Source organism: Urocampus carinirostris, chromosome 11 (genome assembly GCF_059441175.1).
Source record: "Urocampus carinirostris isolate Australia breed hairy pipefish chromosome 11, RoL_Ucar_1.0, whole genome shotgun sequence".
NCBI lineage: Eukaryota > Metazoa > Chordata > Actinopteri > Syngnathiformes > Syngnathidae > Urocampus > Urocampus carinirostris.
The window spans coordinates 14,419,864-14,436,101 of record NC_142359.1 but is presented as its reverse complement, the minus strand read 5'-3'; the positions used below and the strand labels follow the sequence as shown (position 1 = coordinate 14,436,101).

At 40.8% G+C, this 16,238-nt stretch overlaps 2 protein-coding genes across 5 annotated transcripts in view; one reads left to right on the top strand and one right to left on the bottom strand.

The window, feature by feature from the left end:
* Positions 1–7,789, top strand: part of LOC148356493 (suppressor of hairless protein homolog) — a 58,655-nt gene extending 50,866 nt beyond the window's left edge. For all 4 annotated transcript variants that reach the window (XM_088346662.1, XM_088346661.1, XM_088346660.1 and 1 more), the window contains 6 exons: positions 462–599; positions 687–799; positions 889–1,029; positions 1,956–2,111; positions 2,326–2,429; positions 5,235–7,789. In XM_088346662.1, the coding sequence (XP_088202788.1) occupies positions 462–599; positions 687–799; positions 889–1,029; positions 1,956–2,111; positions 2,326–2,429; positions 5,235–5,544 (962 nt within the window). In that variant the 3' untranslated portion in view covers positions 5,545–7,789. The remainder of the gene's footprint in view (positions 1–461; positions 600–686; positions 800–888; positions 1,030–1,955; positions 2,112–2,325; positions 2,430–5,234) is intronic.
* A 73-nt stretch (positions 7,790–7,862) lies between these two features.
* LOC148356492 (cholecystokinin receptor type A-like) lies at positions 7,863–14,411 on the bottom strand. Its single transcript, XM_088346664.1, has 5 exons — positions 14,165–14,411; positions 11,938–12,189; positions 10,016–10,277; positions 9,817–9,944; positions 7,863–9,523 (listed from the first exon to the last, which is right to left on the bottom strand). Exons 1-5 carry the CDS (start codon positions 14,292–14,294, stop codon positions 8,778–8,780), a joined length of 1,518 nt encoding a protein of 505 aa, XP_088202790.1. The 5' UTR covers positions 14,295–14,411; the 3' UTR covers positions 7,863–8,777.
* Positions 14,412–16,238: the final 1,827 nt, after the last annotated feature.

Below are 16,238 nucleotides of genomic sequence, written 5' to 3'. Positions count from 1 at the left end.
TGAGACAAGTTAGTACAGTGAGTAAAAATATTGTGAGGATAATGTCATGTTTTTTTGTATTTGTATAGCCCTAATCGCAAGAAGTCTCAAAGGGCTGTATAGGCCACGGACTACTTTTGATTTCCCATGGCATTTAGATTCCTACTGGTCTAGTATTAACACAGTGGATTTAGGCTTATTATTATTGCTAATGTTTTGAGTTGGCTGGGCCGCGAGAATATTGTAAAAAAATTAAACTGATCCGTGGTACAAAAAAAGGTTGCCAACCACTGCTTTCATATATTCCCAAATTATACAGTATCACTAGTGTTCTTGGACAATGTTGTATGTTCAGTCTTCAGGCGCAATGTTGGGGCTGTTTGTCACTTTTCAATCTGCAAAATTCTGCCCCTTCTGATATTTAAATGAATGCTACAAAACTACAGCTCATGCTCAGTGGGCTCAATTTGCTCTTGCTCTAGTATGCATCGCGTCAGGCACCAAGGTGGCACTATTCAATCGCCTACGCTCCCAAACAGTCAGCACACGCTATCTTCACGTCGAGGGGGGCAACTTTCATGCCAGCTCCCAGCAGTGGGGAGCCTTTTACATCCACTTGCGTAAGATCCCCTTTCGCAAAAGCCCACTCAGTTCTCTCTTTCACTCACTGCCATTTTAAAAATCGAGCTCTTTTTTATGTGTTCCAGTCGATGATGAGGAGTCAGAGGGAGAAGAGTTCACGGTGAGAGATGGTTACATCCACTACGGCCAGACTGTCAAGCTTGTGTGTTCGGTCACTGGAATGGCGCTTCCTAGACTGGTATGCAAGAAAGCTGACTCTGCCCCCTTGTGTATGTGTTTTTTTTTTCCATCCCCCCTTTCAATTCTGGCCCTCTTACCTTTGGTCAGATAATTCGCAAGGTGGACAAGCAGACGGCGCTGCTGGATGCTGATGACCCTGTGTCCCAGCTCCACAAGTGTGCCTTCTACCTGAAAGACACAGAGCGCATGTACCTGTGCCTCTCCCAAGAACGGATCATTCAGTTTCAAGTGGGTGTTGATGGTCCTGTTTTACAGCCTAGCTTAGGTGTCAAAACTCAAGCTAACCATTTCATTTTACTTTGTTTACTTGTACAGTGATACCTCTTCTTATGGGCTTAATTTGTTCCAGGATCGTGCTCGTAGTTTAATTTGCTCGCGTAACAAGCACATTTTCCCGTTACGAAATTATTAAAAACTAATTTGTCTGCTCCCGCATCCAGGTGAACAACTATAAAACACATCTTCCTGATCACTAAAAATAATTCCTAGTAAAAACTAAACATAAAAAAATACAGTAATAAGATAAATAAGAGAATATTAATGAAAAAAGATGAGGTCATTATGAGCACCTTCACAAATGTGTGCACGTGTTGCGGAGGAAGGGGGAAGGTTCCAAAGAGGAATCGCAGAAATCGCAACCTGTATACACTTATACGTTTCTCACGTATTTTATACGTTTTTTTTTATAATTTCAAATTTTTATGACAATTTTTATCCTCACTGGTTGAGCACCAGCACCATAAAGGCTGTGCAGTAAAACAAAATATTTAATATAGGGCAAGAATTTGGCCAAAGGTAGGGATTTAAGACCCGAGCCTCCAACTGCAGCAATCCACTTTGACCTGCTTGTATCTCCTGTCACATTAAGTGTGCCAAATGCCATTAATGAAAGCACCCAAGAGGAAGTAGAAAAAGTATGTCTCGGTTGTTTAATTTACATCGCTTTGCTGTTTGTTTTGGGGCTTGTTAAACTCTTGAGTCCATTCTGCAAGCTTATAAGCGGTGTCTGCCCCAGTAACGTGACATTCATGCACGCGCGTATACACACACACACACACACACAGCGGCTGTTTATGCCCAATGTTCCTGCCCTGAGCTGCTATGCCAAAGCCCAAATGTTGTTTCTCTTGTTTAATTCCAGTCGTTTTTTCCAGGCCACACCGTGCCCAAAGGAACCTAACAAGGAGATGATCAACGATGGCGCCTCCTGGACAATCATCAGCACGGATAAAGCCGAGTACACTTTTTACGAGGGCATGGGCCCTGTCCAGTCGCCTGTCACCCCTGTGCCTGTGGTCGAGAGTTTGCAGGTTTTTACTGACATTCTTCTACTCAATCTATTCTATAAAAGCAATCAATGAGAACACACAATGTATAACTTAATATTACGTTCATGAGAATGGATAACTTGTACGAGCCAGGGCTTTTATCTTCCTCAATTGTATAAAAAAAAGAGCATGAAATTAGGGAAATTAATGTCATCCCATTAAACGTGTTGCCAATTCCACGTTTGTCTGCATGCAGCTCAACGGCGGAGGCGATGTTGCCATGCTCGAGCTAACAGGGCAGAACTTCACCCCAAATCTGCGAGTGTGGTTTGGAGATGTCGAGGCTGAAACAATGTACAGGTGTGCATACATTTTTAATACCGTCCAGACACTATTACAAAATATTTGTGACATCCATGACTTATCACGATGGGTTGCCTAGCCATTTCAACTTTGAAACACCTTTTAAAGTACAGGTTGGTATGTCTACCAGCAAACAAAGCCTCTTAAAGGACAAGCTTTAACTTTTGACTCGCAGTAGAGAAGTCCTTTTTTTTTCAATTCCAACTATGGGCCTTTCAATTGTGGACTCGCTGTGCCTGAGTGGGTTTTCTCTGGAACTCGCTTTCCTCCCACATTCCAAAAACTTAAAATGTAAATTGGTGAGTTCTAATAGCCCGTAGGTATGAATATGTATGTGGACAGTTGTTTCATTGTGCCATTGGCATGGCAGTCTGTCACTTAAGTGATATATGATAAATTATCTGCATTTATATAATGCTTTTTAATTCAATGAAGACCTCCCAAAACGCTTTGCAATGTGCTTCACACTTTCCCTTTTACGCACACTAACTAACCAATAGCAGTGTCAGCCATGCAAGGCATATACCTGCCTATTGGGGCATTAGGCATTCAGTATCTTGCCCAAGGACACTTTGACATATAACATGGAGCCGGGACTCGAACCTGCGACCTCTTGATCCCAAGACGAGCGCTTTACGTCCTGAGTTACTGCCGCCCCTAATATATACAATACATGGGAATACGATACAATACAGACTAGGGCTTCAGAGCTAGTATTTAAAGGCGGTATTAAACTACTCTGTATCCTGTTTGAAAGATAACCGTTAATGTATTTCCTACCTGAGTAGATGCGCCATATCCTAGTTTGTATTTTACTGCCCTCGTGTGGACAGTATTAAAAACTACTCAGACATGTTTTTGTATCCTGTTCGAAGAATCACTATTTATGTATTCCCTTGTATTTTACTCCCCTTGTGTGGACAGGCCTCACAGTGCCACACGCTGGTAGCAGTGCAAAGTAGCACAACAGTACTGTCCTCTACTTGGAAAATGTGTACACAATAAAGAATCTAATTTACAGCAATGTCCGGATATTTTTCGACATCCGGAAAAAAATCTTTGTATCTACCGTTTTACGTAAGTCGAACGGTCGTAAGTAGGGGAGCGTCTGTACTCTGATACAGTGGTCTGCAACCACCAGGCCATGGACCACTATTGGGCTTTGAGTTGTTCAGTACCGGGCTGTACAGAAAGAAAAATGATTTTTTTTTATTTTTTTATTTTTTTATAATTATACCGTATATATTTGGGAATACGTGCTTTTTTTTCACCACCCATAAAAACCTCAAAATATGAGTGAGGGGTATTGTGGTTGTTTATCACTGTAATTGAACAATGATCATCCAGTCAACAAATATCACTGACCTCATTCGCTTACCATGAATGCAATTGGAACCCAACCCAAAATGCAGAGGCAAGAGCACCCACTCCTAACCATAAGGCCACTTTCACTTTGAATGTCGATGACAGAGAAAAAAAGCATCCAATTTTATCTCATCATAACATTATTTTTACTCGCCTTACCACTTTGTACATTGATGTAAGCATTATAGGAAAGAGTTGAACCTGAAATATGTTATACAATGTGGTTCTTTGAGTACAAATAGTTGGATGACGAGATAGAATTAAATTCAGGGGTTGGGAACCATTTGGACCCTAAGAAGCATGATTGCAAAATATTGATTTTTTTTTTTTTTTTGAGAGAGCCATACCATATATTTTAGGACAGGTTTCAGCAATACCGCTAAACCCTGTCTCCAGACAAAATCTAATTTTTCAGCGCATTTTATTTGGCTGTGTGACATTAGAAGATTTGATCAAATTTATGAATTGGTAATAATGCCAGACCGTATTAACCCATATCAACAAATATACCACTTTAAATTGTGTCTCCCTTCTTCAGTTAAGATGGTTGAGGATCATTTCTACCATAGTTTTTCCATTAATAATGGTTTCAAAACAAGGTGCAAGCATAGTTATTTTGTAAATGTGTCACAAAATACCGCAAATGAGGATACTGACGTATTTACCTTTGGTGCAGACGGCGCTGGGCAGGGGAAGTTAGTGCAACACTGTTTGCATGGCTCCGCCCACCCCTACCGCTCACCAATACAGTTGCTCCGATTGGCTGGTGTTTTTTGAGGGGTGTTCAGTTTGTTCTGTGGGTTTTAATCATGAAATGTCACAACGGTGAACATAGATTGTTTAATGAGTTCAAATATGATGTATTCCTTAGCGACGTACAGCCTTGACTGTAAACTGTAGTTGGGACTATGCTCTTAATGTACTGGATTGAGCAGCTTTTATTATTAACGTTACGTCTATCTATGCACACACCGAACTCAACTACGCAGGAATTGGAATGCTATAGTAGCAATTTGCATCATCCAAATTTTATCTTCGAGTTATATGTTCAGTACTCATGAAAAGAGCCCTATGTCGTTCTTGAGCCACAGGTTCCCAACACCTGATTTAATGCCTTTTCCTCTGACATCTAGATCCCTATTGGTCTAGTGATCATGCAGTGGATTTAGGCTTATCATTTTTATGATATTGTGTATCCCTGTTTGTATTTTATTACACCTATGTGGACACTTCTACACACATGAAAACACAGTGTCTGAAAATGGTTTTGTCTTGTGTTTGCAGTTTGTTTTGTCGTTCTTTATTAGATGACAATTTTCTGTACTGCATTGTACATTTTGAGAGGTGCAAAGGATAAATATTTTTTTTGATTGGGAAAAGATTATTTGAAATTCCAATATGTAGTTGGTACATGACAGAAGTGTGCCTTGTCTGCAGGTGTGCAGAGAGCATGCTGTGTGTGGTGCCCGACATTTCAGCCTTCCGTGAAGGTTGGCGCTGGGTGCGACAACCTGTCCAAGTGCCGGTCACGCTGGTGAGGGAAGACGGCATAATCTACTCCACCTCCCTGACCTTCACTTACACGCCAGAGCCCGGGCCACGGCAACACTGCAATGCTGCCGGCGCCATCTTGCGGGCCAGCAGTTCGGGCCTGCTGAGCAATAGCGGTGCGCCGGAGGCGAACAGTGCCGTTTACGGCCCCGGAACGGGCGTCTCATCAACAGCTGCAGCCACTGTGGTCTCCTAAGGTTCCATCCTCCAGCTAAGTTACCGTGAGGTAGAGAACCATTGGGAAAAGTTCAACAAAACACACAAAAGGTCTGCGTTTCAAATGAGGTTTAAATGGTGAAATGCATATTTGCGGACAAAGAAACGCAAGGGAAATCTGAAGGAGTGATGTCACAAAATCGCCTTGTTACGGGACAGGGCGGAACAAGTTCTCCCCTTGCCGCCTGTCCGGCACCGGTCCTGTCGGTTGAGAACAGCCGCCAGGTCACGGTTCCCGGTCCTTGCTCCCGTTTTGCACTGCCCTTCAAATGCTTCCCACTCCCATGATTTCCTGCTGCGTTAGCTACGTTTTTGGGAATGTATGCCGGAGGTAAGCGGCGCCAGGATGCAAAGGGACACGCAAGCGTGGCGTTGACGTAGGTGTAACGGACCAAGGAATTTGTATAAGCTTTAGCAAAGGTACACTTTTCTCCATACCTTTATCAAAAATATTGTACACTTTTGTTACCAAATAGTTTGTATTCTTCCTATAAAGTTGTGCTCCCCAAACTCCCGCCTTTATTTTTCCTTCTTTTGTTAGAGGCGGGGAAACAAAATTTTGTGTGGGTGGGAGAGTGCCGGGGAAACCACCTCAGAGGGCCTATTTTTTAATCTGTTTGGTTTTTATGAAGTCTAAAAAGAAAAGCTTTAAGCAACGCCTCTGCCTTGCCTGCAATACGTGCGCCGTGTCTCCTTTTTTGGAATCACACCCGTTATTGGCGAAATTTTTACATGGACAAAAAGAAAAAAAACAATAATAGAATTGCAAATCCAGCCGTGCAAGTCAAGAAGAAGAGTGCTAGCAAGAACATTTGTACTGTGCAAAAGAACTGTGTCTGTAACAGTCCTTTCATCACATGGACCCGTCTTCCGAGCAAGTGAGACAACAACGAAAGACACTTTTTTTTTTATTCAATGTGGCCTTACTGACGAGTACAAAAACAACAAAAAACACTTCCGCTCACTATCATGTCTAATTTCCCTGCTGGTACTTTCACATGAGAGCCTTCTTTTTTGTAAAACTCCAACGTGATTTCACTTGCGGAGTATGTCAAGGCCTTTGTGGTGTTTGAGCTTTCCTTAAAGCAATATTGTACAGCTCATAATCATGAGTTCACCAGCCAGTATATACGAATCGTCTTTGAAAAGGAAAATTGAGTTGGACTCACCCCAATAACTCCAAACTGTCCAAAAAAAAGGCAATACGTGTGTGATCTTTTACAGTACGACTGTAAACTTGAATGTGTGCTTAATGAAGTGCACCTATAAGTAGGAACACAAAAAAAAGACGACCACAAATTAACTTATGCCACACTCATCTGCCTGTTATGAAATGTTATATATTTTAATATTTTTAAATTATTGGTACAAAGTTCCCCCCCCTCATGTCAAAAAAAGTGCATTATTGCCCGTGCTGCCTCTGTGGGCCTGGAATTTTTGTCTTTATTGTTATGATGAGTCAAATGCTACTTGTCTGAATTCTGTAATCAAGTGGAGTGTAGCAACACAAATGCCCTTTACCAGCCAGGTCTGGCTCTCCTAAACCTCCCGTGATGTCATTATTTTTTTTTTTTTTTTTTTTTTTACGGCTTTGTTTACATGTTGACCCTCATCATCTCGCACCTCATTCGCAAACACCGGGCTCAAACCGTGAGCCCTCGTTTGTATAAAGGGACTTTGCCGAGGGCTGCAAAAACATGTTACATGCCTTCTTATCATGACCCTTTTCCCCCTTCTTCTGGAAGCAGCTGTTCATTTTTTTTTACCGGTTATAACGAGCGCCGAACAATGTATGTAAGCTCTTAAAAATGCCAAATGTCTGGTCATGTAGGTTTTGTTCATGCACTGCACCGTGGGCGGCAGCTTTAAACCTTGTTGTTTTTTTTAAAAAGATAGCTCTCAGCCTTATTTTCAAGACTTTCGAGTGCTAACTATTTTTTCTTTCTCTTACTATTTACACAACCTTATTTAATATCACTGTCCTTTGCTCACTCACTGTATCTGTGTGTTATCCTTGTACTGGTCATTGTGGTAGTATACTCAGTGCTCAAAGGGTAGAAACCTGTGCTGTTTGTAACATTTAGCAATAGCATCAAAAACAAGGATTTTTTGGGGGGGATAGCATAGTTTTTGTACATATCGCATCTCTGGCTCATGCTCAAATCAGTATGTCATTAAAAAAACATGGGTGAGAAAAAGCATACCATGAAAATTTCAAAACCAAAGCAACGTCTCTGTATGGGTTTGTCTTTAACTAAAGAGATTGGTCCACCCTAGAATAACTCTTGATGCTCGACATTCACAAAACATTTGTTTATTTACAAGGCACCAACAGGTTAAAAAAATCAAGCAGCATTCATGTATGACCTCATTCTCACTGGTGTTTGTTTGCAGATTGAGTTTGAAAAAGTCCTGGGTTATTCTGAGAATCAAACGTTTCCAATGCACAGATGTTCCACATCCCACTCACAGTAAGATAAGAAGTCAGTCTGACAATAAACATGACCTCAATATTTCATCCGCTATATATTACATTTCCGAAAATCTTACATAATTTCTTACAATTTTCAGGGACATATCCAAATAATGACTGTACAATGTTCATGACCTCAAAAACTGAAAACTGTATTTGAAATTCCCTCACACCAAAAGAACACGGTTAGATGGTTACTTTACACTTGCAGAAGCCCCAGTAAGTAGAATAAAGTTTGAGGTTGAGCTGCCGTATTTTGTTCAAAAATGCTTTCTGGCAAAATGGACTTTCTCTTCTTACAAAAACAGTTCTTTTGTGTGTGCCTAGTGTCTGTTATCAGTAGTCGAAAAAAGAATTTGGGCTGAAATCCGAAACAGACAGTAAGGTTTAGCGGTCATTGCCATGTTAACAAAAGTCTGCTTGTTCACTGGTGATTATTTTTAAATCCCATTTATATCTTTAGAAACAGCCACCTAGTTTAACTAAGCTGGTTCGATTTAAAATGTTTAATCTAGTGGCATAATATGAGTCGGATCGTAAACAACAAAAACATGCCAGATTTGATACCTTTCAGTTCTGTATCACTGTCATGATTGCAAATACTCACCAGATGAAGAATAGTCCTGTGTTATGTAACAATTTTGCAAATATTGTTGCTGTCTAATTCAGGCTATTTCTGGTGGTGTCAACGAGCGAATGTTGTTGGAGGTGAGGCCTGCCGTAGAGCCTCGACGGTTCTACTATGCACTCTGGTCTTCGGTCTGTTTGACATTCTGCCTGGAGTACAGATCGATGTACATCTCTGCCAATGTTTCACCAATAGGTTCGGCAGTTTGCTCGGTGTTCTGATTAGAAAGCTGCCCGGGCATCTGTTGGGGGATCTCTTGAACAGTCTCTGGAACGACCTGCTCAGGTAACAGCAAAGGATTCTCTTGTAGCCTCTGCTGGTTCTTAATATCCCATTTTCTTTGAGGATCTTCTTGCAGCCTTTGCTGAATTCTCTCTTGGCACTTGTGCAGAGAGCTTTCCTCCGGCTCAGCAAACCTTTTAACCTCTGTGATCTGTGTCCAAAGATCTATGGCTCGAGCCCTGAGATGCAAGGACGAGAACGTGTGCACCATGCCCTGGCGGAAGCGCTTGTTCATGAAGCAGTAGACGATGGGGTTGACGCAAGTGGACGTGTAGGATAGGAGGTGAATGAATGAGATGGGAGCCCCCGTCAAGTGGTGGACTAACCGCGAATCAAATGCCTGCCACGCGTTCACCACGAAGATTGGGGTCCAGCACACAAAGAATAGGCAAACGATGACCAGGAGCATGCGAACCACTCGCTTTTTGGCCAGCAGGTTGGCCTTGTTGCTTCGTAGTCCAAAGCGACCCATTGGGGTGCAAGAGCCTGGACTGTTTGAATCTGAAGAAACTGTTCTCTTTTTGGAATGAAGGTAGCAACCATCTCCTTCGCTTGCTCGAAGGCTGCCAGAGTTGTCTGCAAAAAAATATATATTTACTCACCTCTATACAACGTAACATTACAGACTGCCTAAAATGCTTCTTAGGGGTGAAGCCATGTTGGGGCTTCAGGGGCCTATACAAAAATGATAGTTGGGGTGTTAACCAGCTCCCTACTTGAATGCATTAAAAACTGAAATCAAGACTTTGTTTACTTCCTAAATGGGTCACTGACCACCTTTTAACAAGTTTCCAGTCTGAAAAGGTTATAGACACAAGTCTGGATGCAAATCATATTATTTTAATTCAGTGGTTTGCAGATTGCTTAACCTATAGCTGAGGGTCTTCTGGACTGCTCGAAGCGGATTCCCTTGTAGAGCTCCACAGAGATGAGTGCATAGGCAGTCAGTATCACAGTGCCAGGAAGGAAGAAGAGCAACAGCAACAAAGATATATACCTGAAAGAGACAAGGGGCTAAGATGTGGTCGATGTCCAAGATAGTACTCTTTGCCTTTGATACCAACGTACCAATATGCCAGGAGGTTCTGGTTTTGCCACATCATCCGGCACATGAAGCCGCGAGTATTGTCACGACGATTAAATGGCTTCAGGGAGCTTGAATAGATATAAGGCATCATAAGCAGCAAAGATGTGAGCCAGGTTGCGGTGATGACCTTCAGTGCATGGGATTTGGTCTGCCATGTCCTGGAAGTCAGTGGTCTACAGATAGCGCTGTAGCGTTCAAGTGCGATGGCCACCAGGTTGTAGGTAGAAACGCTAACAGAGACCCCTGTAATATGTAGAAAATTGGAAAACCGGGTTAAATTCCTTGCCTGCTAAACAAGAAAACTTGAAAGGCGTTGACAGAAAATGCTTCACAGGTTTTTCTTACGTTGGCTGTCTAAATGGGTGTGTGTTTTCTGCCATATCACATACCTATCAACCTGAGCCAATTGTTCCCCCTCCTTATAAACGGTTGCAATGATCGCAATTTTATAAAGCGATAACAAACCCTACAAACAAGGCGGCACCTTTTCACGGCAAGCCCGAATGTCTAATTCGACAACAATATTAACAATCTACAATGACATCGTCAGTTATGGTATCAGGTTGCATTTGGTAACACTGGTTCTTCAGTATATTGCACATGCTCGCGCCTCACAGTTGGGCTGCGCTTAAGCGTGCTTTATTAGGAGTGTGGTTTTACCCATTTCTTGCCTCATGACCTAATTTTTGTGGCAACAAGCTTAACTCATTAGTTGTTTGATTTGGTGCTGTTTTTGACAACATCCTCATAACTGCTTAAATGGAATGCAACTGGTAGAATATTGGATCTGTCAGTTTAGGTCACCATCTTGAACACCTAAATCTGAATCTTATGTATTAACACTTTTAGCTACTGTGTAGGCGGGATTGGTCTCAAAGTCAGTAGTGCGGGGGTCAGCAACCAGTGGCTCTCCATGCGACTCTTTGGCTACCTCGAGTTTTATTCAAAAATGTTTCATAATGGAAAAATATATTTTCTGTGGGACAGGGGTGGTCAACCCACTCCTCAAGAGCTGCATGTTTTGGGGGTTTCTCCCACTCAGGTGATGCAGATTTTTAGCGTGTGTGGGAGCTTGCTAATGATCCTGGTGATTAAAATCACCTGTGTTGGAGAAGAAAAACTCCCAAAACATGCAGGACATGCGGCTCTCGAGGGCTGGGTTGCCCACCCATGCTGTAGGGCAAATATTCTTAACTTTTCTCAATGAATTTATATTTGTATATTATAGATAGATAGATACTTTATTCATCCCCGCAGGGAAATTCACATTTCCAGCAACATCCCTGAGCTGAGAACAATACAATAATATAGCAAAAAGAATACAATATACAAATACCCAATGTGACGTGCAGACGCCCACTGTAGCGTGTTGTATAGAATATCTAATTAGTGCTACACAGAATACATATTGCAATAAAATTAGGTAATATGCAATGTAGGGGGTGTGGTTTAATGTGGGCTTTTACTCTGCCGGGTAGAGTTAAAGAGCCTCATGGCATGAGGAAGAAAAGATCTCTTCAGTCTGTCCGTAGTACAAGACAGTGACAGCAGTCTGTCGCTGAAACTGCTCTTCTGTCTGGAGACAATGCAGTGTGGTGGATGCGATGGATTGTCCATGATTGACCGCAGCTTTTATTATGTCCTTCTTATAAGGTTTATTTAAAGATATAATTTTTTTGCTGCTCCAGACATGTTTTTCTTCTATATAATATGGATGGCTCAACACTTTCGTTTGCCAATCCCTGCTCTATTGCAACCCTTTTAAAAAAATATTTGGTTCATTTACAACCGCCTCGACAGAAAATCAATTAAATCCTTTCGGAGCTTTCACACTGCTCCGAAGGGCAGCGCGCAAGGACATCAGCATTTCTGCAAGAAGAATAAGCAGGTGTCCGGATCTTACCCATAAAGTACATGACCATCTTGCATGTGCCGTTGCTGAAGACGAAGGTACGCATGAGATTGGGGATGAGGGTGAAGGGGATGCACACCAGGGAGACCATCAGGTCGCTTACGGCCAGTGACAGCAGGAATAGGTTTGTGATGGTGCGCATGCGTTTGTTCCGGGACAGAACTGCGATTATTAGGCTGTTGCCCACCACGCTGATGAGGAAGATGACGCAGTACAAGAAGATCCGCACGACATCGTCGAGATCTACAGAAATGAGATGTCACAAGTAAAATTTAATCGGAATGTGCAATTTGGACACTCGTAGAAGATCTCAAGCGTGCCGAAATGCGCGATTACGCACGGAACCATTGCAAGTAAAAAGGCTGATAACTTATACCGGTTTTGTTTTTCAATTTCTAATATTGTACGCCATAAAATCGTTTTTGTATAGGGAACAAATGTAAAATACACAGTATTTTAAGAGACACTGATTTTACTGCAAGTGGGGCAAGAACTAAAAGATTCAGCAATAATTGTGTTGTGGATTTGTGTAAACTAGTTTATCTTATTTGGCAAATAATACTTTTGATTTTACAGAAGGGGCTTCAAACATGCCGCCCGGGGACATTTTACGGCAAGATGATATTGTGAGACCCCCACTTTAATATGTAAGTTTAATGTAAGAGTTCAATGAGGATGTTCCCTTCAGTGAGTGGATCATCACCTGTGTTGAACTGAAGCTTAAAGGACAGTAAATGCACATCGCAAATAATATGCAGTGAGTTTCTGCTGTGTGTTTAAACTGCTTCAAGGCATAAGCGAGCTAAGCGGCTGCTTAGGGCCTCGCAACCACTAGGTGGCCCCCAAGAGCAGTTAACTCTTGTTGCCAACATTGTCCCCATTGTCACTGCGTATCCACTCAAAAATACTACACAGTGTCTACAAAACTAGACTACAAATATAGTGCTGGAAAACGGGGACCTCATAGAATATTTTGCTTTCATTATGAAAATAAAAAATAGTATAGAATTACTACAAAAAATACTACTACAGTAGTATTGCAAAATACTAGTACAGAATTATCTAATCCACACTTATTGCGATACTACAAAAATTCTATAGAAATATCACAAAAAATACTACAAAAATACAGAAATAGTACAGATATACAACAAATATGTCAATACAACAGAGATAGTAAAAAAATACTGTACTACAGTAATACTACAAAAATACTATAATCATAACTGCTGTAATAGTTGCGAAAATACTACAGATATACAACAAAAGTAATGCAGAAATACTATAAAATTATTACTATGGTAAAACTACATCAAATTACTTCAGAAATACGACAAAAAAATAGTACAAAAATAAAACTACAGTAATGCTACAAAAACTACAGAACTTCAATTAAAATCCGACTTCAGAAATACTAAAAAAAAACGAAAAACAAGAAAAACCCTACAGTAATACTTCAGAACTAAATAACAAATGAAGTGCCAAATGCTATTTTGCTCTAATTGTGGTTGTTTCAAAACCAATTTGATGGAACTAATCTATTTCAAAAGAAGTATAAAATGTCACATGCGGCCCCTGGAGTAGAACATGGAATGAGTTCTAGTATGGATGCAAATTATGCAATAAGTAATAGGGGGCCACAAATCTAATTTTGCTTAGGGCCCCAAAAAGGCTTGGGCCAGTCCTGGTCATATAACACAATTTTGCTGTGTTTGTTCCGTCCTACATCAGTTAAATGTTTCGAAAATTGCAAGAAGCCATGTTCAGAACAGTTAGTATTCAGAAAATAAAGGCTAAAGACAAAATCTCAATTAGAGTAATTCAATGTTTGGGCTCTTGTATGTAGTCTTTCCTGTTTAATTGATTTTATTCATGTTCTTACAAATTCCCCATCATTTTTAACTTTTTTTGTATGAATGTTTTTTCCTAAAATATATTTGGGAGTGGTATATTTTTGATCAAACCTGATGAAGCCCAAACTCGCCCAGACCCAACGTCCTGGGGCCCCCAAGAAAATTTTGTATTTCTGTAATCAAACTGCGTTGTGTTTTTAAGGTTTATTGTCGCAAAATAAGGGTAATTGAAATCTTTGATAAAGGGATGCAAATGCCTGAGGTTTTCAGGTATGGAATTAAACACTTGCGTATAGAGCTCCGGCGTGCGTAACGCGCAATTACGCACGGGAACTGAACAAACGAAAATACGAATTAATCGGTACCTCTTAGACCCGAGTCCACAGTTGCGTCCTTCGAAGTCTGGCACCCTGAGAAGTTGCTGACGCCCAACTTGCACAAAATCGCACTCACGTCCGTAGAGTTGAGCATTTCGTGCACCGTGAATGCATCCATGATGCGGAGAAGGGGCCAACAGGAGAAGTTAAAGGAACAACACAACTTGGTGAGTAGGTTTTATTCGCCTCTCTCTCCCATTAGTTTTGGGGGTTTTGGAGGTACGTTCGCTCAGGTCTGCGCTCTTTACTCTTCTAGCACCTCAAACACTTGCGCGTTTCTACTTTTCTTTTTCGTGACGTTATGGGTGGCACTGGGCGTCACTGCTCGTGGGCTATTTCTCAGTTTACACGATTTTCTATCTGTATTTGCGTCTCATTTTTCCTATGTTATTCAATGTAAATAGGCGAAAATGCTCGTACATTGCCCTTTTAAATAGTCTCTTTTTGTCTCCTATCCATCATTTTATTTATACTTTCCCATGATACTTAACAATCTTCTAACGTCGCCCAGCAAATCTTTCCACATAAAAACTATTGCATTGAAATTGGCCTAAATGATTTTAATTACCGTATAGTTTTTAATCTCCCCAAAGTAATGTGTAATATATTGTGCGGCCTTATATCGATATGTATTGCATCAGTCTGAAAACGTTATGCCATTGTATCATTTATTAGTTATTTTCTCTCACACCGGCTTATTATTAACTCTTGGTTTTTATCTTAACCCTTTTACCTCACATTTTATACATTATTTTAGCCCTTCATCTGTCTCCTTGCCTCTTTTCTCCTTTTCAACCCAGAGTGTTTTTGTTTTTTAAAATTACCCTCTTTGTCTATTTTCTGAGGTCTCAAACTCAATTTACTTGGGGGCTACCGGAGCAAGGGTCTCTGGAAGGTCAGGCATATTGGGTTTTCCACCTGCTCTGATATCCATCCATTATCTGCACTGCTTATCCTCAGAAGGGTCGCGGGGGTGCTGGAGCCCATCTCAGCAGTCCTCGGGCAGTGGGCAGGGGACACCCTGAACTGGTTGCCAGCGAGTTGCAGGGCACACAGAGACAGACAGACAACACACTTGATCATTCCCACCTAGGGACAATTTAGATTTGGCCAATTAACCTGACATGCATGTTTTTCGAAAGTGGGAGTAACCTGGAGTGCACAGGGAAAACATGGAAACTCCGCACAGGAAGGCTGGTCGCTGGATTTGATCCCATGTCTGAAGAACTGTGCCGCAGACATGCGAACCACTCAGCCGCCGTGCTGCCTCCAGCTGTGATATAAACAGCGTTTTTATTTCTCCTCAAAATGTCTTTAAAACAAACATGCATTCATTTTTCTATCTGTCTCAGTTCCACGCCCCCCTTCTATTTTGCTCCTGACTTTCAAATACCGAATTTAAAGCACAATGCAGACTGAACTAGTTTTGTAGCTAAAATAGATATTTTTATCTGCTTCATATTTTACCTGTGAAAAGAGTTAATGGGTCCCAATTTCAAATTTCATGTGGTAGTTGAGTAGTGAAAAGAAGTCAGTCTCTTTTTAGAGAACCGGCTTTTTGGCTCAACTCGTTATAGAGAGCCAGCTCTCAAACGGCTCACTTGCTTTGATGCATTATATTACCAATTATTATGTGGTATAAAGATGTTAAGAAAAAAAGGAAGTATAAAAGGAGAAAATGAAAAAAGACAGGTTTGTGGTCATCCCTTTAGTCAGTATATTACCAACAATAATTTAATGCAGAAAATGAACTAATAATTTAAATAAGAAAATGTATTATTCTACTTAATTATATTTACATGTTTTTTTTCTTCTACAATGAACATCCAAGCTACTTAATTTTTGAACCTTTTTTATAATAAACCTCAACTCAGTATCTCACAACAAAATGTTAATTAACAATATATAAAATATAACGAAACACATGTACAATAAAACATGTTAAACTAGATAAATAAACACGTTTGAAAAAAAAAATATGGTGTAAGATTTTTTTGTATTTTGTAAGGGAAAATACGACAGTTTGTAAGGGCATGTAGCCCTGGAGCTTGTCAGGTATGAA

Excerpts from the sequence above, each read along its gene's own strand:
- LOC148356492 (XM_088346664.1), bottom strand. The coding sequence starts at position 14,294 with ATGGATGCATTCACGGTGCACGAAATGCTCAACTCTACGGACGTGAGT. Across the intron at positions 10,278-11,937 it reads GATGGTCATGTACTTTATGG|GGGTCTCTGTTAGCGTTTCT; the intron begins GTAAGATCCGGA and ends TACATATTACAG. Across the intron at positions 9,945-10,015 it reads CAGAACCTCCTGGCATATTG|GTATATATCTTTGTTGCTGT; the intron begins GTACGTTGGTAT and ends TGTCTCTTTCAG.